Source organism: Argiope bruennichi, chromosome 11 (assembly GCF_947563725.1).
Source record: "Argiope bruennichi chromosome 11, qqArgBrue1.1, whole genome shotgun sequence".
NCBI classification, from domain to species: domain Eukaryota; kingdom Metazoa; phylum Arthropoda; class Arachnida; order Araneae; family Araneidae; genus Argiope; species Argiope bruennichi.
Genome location: NC_079161.1, coordinates 98,879,515 through 98,884,187, shown reverse-complemented (window position 1 = coordinate 98,884,187; position 4,673 = coordinate 98,879,515). Strand labels below are relative to the sequence as shown.

Genomic DNA, 4,673 nt, shown 5'->3' with positions numbered 1-4,673 from the left:
GCGAATTCCTTTCCACTCTCAAATTAGAGTGCTAAATTGTCTAGAATCAGATCATCTTCCAGTAGATTTAACTTTTAATACTGGAACCATTTCTCTAAATTCACCAGCACAATTCTCCACCAACTGGGAGAACTTTCGGCATATTTTAAATTCAAAACCCCTTCCTCCCTTCAAAATTAATAGCAATGATGACGCTGAATTTGCAGTTGGATGTCTAGGAAAAATTCTCACAGAGGCGCTCGCAGAAGCCTTAAAACCAAAATTTAACAAACCTCCAGAAAAGCTTCCTTTCGAAATCCAAACCAAAAATAAACTGCGAAACCACCTGCGAAGAATTTGGCAACGTTCTCGCGACCCCCAAGTGAGAACGGAACTTCGCAGAATCCAGGATGAGATCAAAGGGTTAAAAGTAGGTCACTTCGAGCACCTGCGAGCGAGTCAATTAGAAGACCTTGACACACGCGGCCTCTGGCGCCGCTCCTCCTTCCTTAGAAAACCATTCTCCCCGATCCCCCCCTAAGAGGGGGGACGTGGGAACTCGCACTTGCTCCCATTGAGAAGGCGGACACTTTGGCAGATAGCCTACAGGACCAGTTCGCCCTCCACGCGGAAGCATGGCTGGCGAACCCCCCACTGACTCAATTCGTCACAGATCAGCTGGAGAGCTTCTTATCGCAACAACACGTAAACGACCTTCAACCCGTTCGGCCCACGGAAATCATGGAATTCATGAATAACCTTAAGCCGAATAAATCGCCAGGATTGGATTTAATTACAAATCGCATGATTAAAAACCTCCCTTTTAGATTTATTTTATATTTAACTTTTTTAATAAATAAATTAATGGAACATTGTTATTTCCCCGATTGCTGGAAAACAGCTGTGGTTGTCCCTATTCCAAAACCAAACTCTGATTTGACTTTACCTCAAAATTTCCGTCCCATCTCGCTACTTAGTAGCTTGAGCAAAGTGTACGAATCTGTGCTTCTCAAACGCCTGAATCAATTTCTCAGCGACAAAAATATTCTAATTTCCGAGCAATTCGGATTTCGTAAAAATCTGTCGACGAATCACCAGCTAATTCGTGTTACAGAATTGATTCACAGTGGCTTTGTGAAGTCCCAAACCACAGGTGCACTTTTTCTGGTTTTGTTTGGTTTGGTTTTTTGGCACAAGGGCCATAGATTTGGCCATGCTGCGCCAGACTACGTAAAATTATTTCAAGTTAAAATTTGAAATTCCTTGGTATAGGAGACAGCGTGAAATAAAAATTAATAGTAACAGAAAATAATTGTTTCAAAACAGAAAGGACAGTAGACTAAATATGTGAATAAAATCCAATTGATTTTAAAAAGAGTAAAAGGTTATCATGTGGATTTTTTCCAAGTAAAGTAGATAAAAATATGTTATTAGATTTTAAAAAGTGTAAACGCTGTGTGTAAAAATTTGGGCATTCAGAAAGTATATGTTGGACGGACATAATACAGTTACAGCGAGAACACATCGGAGCTTGTTCTCCTAACAGCAGATGACGATGAGTATATCGAGTGTGACCCACTCGTAATCTCGTGAGAACCGTATCCGCTTTTCTGTTCATTTGAGAAGGCCAAAGTTCGGTGGTAGGTTTAATTCCATGAAGCTTGTTCTCGTTTTCAACATCCCACTCTCTTTGCCATTTGTTTAAAAGAAATATTTTTATGTGCTTTTTCAAGTCTGTCAAAGGTATAGTAGTATTTTTTGTGGCAGTCGCCAATTTGGCAGCTCTGTCGGCTCTCTCGTTGCCCACGATCCCAACATGTGATGGTACCCAACATAATAAAACTTTAAAATCTCGACACGCTAGTTTATTTAAAATATCCAAAACATTTGAAACTAGGGGATGATTATGAAATTGAGGATGAAATGAGTCTAGAGACTTTAATACACTAAGAGAGTCTGTGTAAATGATGAAATGCTTTTGCAGACTATCAGAAATTTCCTCCAATGCATATAAAATGGCAGTTATTTCTGCTGTGAACACTGAACAGTAAGAATTAATTTTAAAAGAAAGCACATTATCTGGTAAAATGACTGAAAAAGATACACCATTGGCTGATTTGGATCCATCTGTATAAATTGGAATAAAGTCAACATAATGCTGCCGGTGTTCAAGAAAGATTTGTTGATAGATGATATCCGATGTGTCAGATTTGGTTAAGTTTGTTTGAGGTTTTATGGCGCAAGAGCCATGATTTTGACCATACTGCGCCAAACAATAGGTAGAATTATATCATTTAAAACAGTAGTCGAAGAGAATATGAGAAGCTAGAAAGTAAACAAGATTTAAATCAATGGATAAAAGTTTATGGACTTTAAAAAAGCAAAAATTTGGACCTGAGGTGTCTTATCAAGCAGGAAAGATAATGAAGGGTAAGACTTTTGAAAAAACTGTAAACGCTGAGCATTGAAATTTGGGCATTCTGACAAAATATGTTGAACAGACATTTGACAATGGCATCGCGAACACAGTGGTGGTTGTTCACCTAACAACAAATGAATATGGGTGAATCGAGTGTGTCCAACCCCCTCAGGGGCTCACCTACTATAGGTGAGTACGGGTGTCCCAATCCCGAGGTACCCAGGGATCTTTACTCCCTTTACGTTTACTCTCCTCTGCGCCTTCTACTGTCACCTTTTTTTCTTTCCCTCGAGGGTAGGCGAGGGAGCTCTCCATGAGAAGCTGTCGCCGCTCTGTTTGCTTCCTGCTTCTCATGGACAGCAAATACTCCCACGTGTTTGCCGTGCGTGGCGACCCATTAGACGGGCGGTGCACTGTGGTCCCCGGTGTATCAATCGGCTGGTCGCTAGCCACCTGAGTGGTTAGTTTGCTTGGGATCAAGCGAAGGGGCTACTCCTTGGGCTTGGCGTTAAGGGTGGTCACTGTCCCCGGGGGTAGCTCCCAGCGTATAGGTTCCGGCCAGCACCAAGGTAAGCGCCGAGGCTGGGAATGGCCAGAGCCGGTGGCTGCCTTCCCTTGTTGGGCTCCGTGGTGGGCGGTGCCGTCGGACCTGAAGTCTTTTCATATCGCATGGGGCCTCGCCGTAATGCTCCCTTCAGTGGGCATCTTTCGTTACCAAAACCTTTCGATATCTTTTTTATTGTAAAGCGTGTTTCAACGGAAAAAGAAACTTTTCACTCTGTATCACCTTTTTTGGTCGAAAAATCTCTAACTGGAAACATTGGAGAGGTGGCATCCGTTCGAAAGCTCCGATCGGGTGACCTACTAGTTGAAGTGTCGTCGCGACAGCAATCCCACAAAATTCTAAAGCTGAAATCTTTTGGACCGATACCTGTTACTATTACTCCCCATGGTTCTATGAATTCCTCGAGGGGTGTTATTACCTGCGGGGAATTGTTTAATGTTCTTTTGGAGGAGATTACTGAGAAATTACAAAATCAAGGAGTGACGCATGTCCGCCGCATTGCTATCCGGCGAGATGGACAGTTACAAAATACTAAACATCTTATTTTAACTTTTCATTCTCCAAAATTTCCAGATTCAATAAAGGCCGGCTATATGAAATTGCCTGTAAGGCCTTATATACCTAACCCTTTAAGATGCTTCAAGTGCCAGCGTTTTGGCCATTCAAAGACTAACTGCCGTGGGACTTTAACTTGCGCCCGTTGTGCAGTAGTTGGCCATGAGAGCACTGAATGTTCATCGAAAGAGAAATGTGTGAACTGCAAAGGAGAACATACTTCTTTCTCCCGTGATTGCCCTGCTTGGAAATTAGAAAAAGAAATAGTCACAGTGAAGGTCAAAGAGCAGGTATCATTCCCTGAAGCTCGACGAATTGTGAGAGCTAGAACACCTGCATATGGAACCAGCTATGCTTCTGCGGTTAAGGGGCAGCTAAAAACTGTGGGAATTCAATACGATACAAAAGATTTTAAACAGGGCTCTGGATCCGATGTTCCAGTTGCAATTGTAGATACCGAATCCGATCATAACCCTGATTTTGTTCCAATATCAACCAAACGCAATAGAAAGAAACTCAGGTCTACTTCTCAAAAATCCTTATTACTTAAGCTTTCAAAGAAAAATAAATCTAAAACAGATGTGAAAAAGTTGCCTTCGTTCACAGTAAAGAATTCTGTCGCTTTGGGGCTAGCGACTGAGGGCTTAGTTCAGAAGGACCTACCGTCCTTATTTGGCATGCCCAATAGTCCTGATCATATTTCACTCCATCCGTCAGAAGAGGAGGAGGATTTTTCTATGAGTTGCGATCCTTCGCATGCTCAAAACAGTGTTTTTAAAGACAAACCTCCCATTCCACTTTCTTAATGGGTACCTACATTTCCTGGAACTGTCGGGGTCTCAGGTCCAAAATTGATGATATTAAGAACATAATTAATCACTTTCATCCTTCTTGTTTGGCAATACAGGAAACTTTCCTGAACTCCGAAATTTGTCTAAAACTCCGTGGTTATAATATAGTCCGTAAGGATGCAAACACAGGAATAAATAATTCTGGAGGTGTCTGTATCCTAACTTCTAACATTTTTCCCAGTACACCTCTTAAATTACACACTCCCTTACAGGCTGTGGCAGTTCAGGTTCATACAAGAACACTTGTTACAGTCTGTTCTATTTATTTGCCACCACATGAAGTGATTAATCAACATCAGCTTAA

At 41.7% G+C, this 4,673-nt stretch overlaps 1 protein-coding gene across 1 annotated transcript; it reads left to right on the top strand.

The window, feature by feature from the left end:
- Positions 1–3,067: 3,067 nt before the first annotated feature.
- LOC129956802 (uncharacterized) lies at positions 3,068–4,324 on the top strand. Its single transcript, XM_056068748.1, has one exon. The coding sequence runs from the start codon at positions 3,068–3,070 to the stop codon at positions 4,322–4,324; it is 1,257 nt and encodes a 418-aa protein (XP_055924723.1).
- Positions 4,325–4,673: the final 349 nt, after the last annotated feature.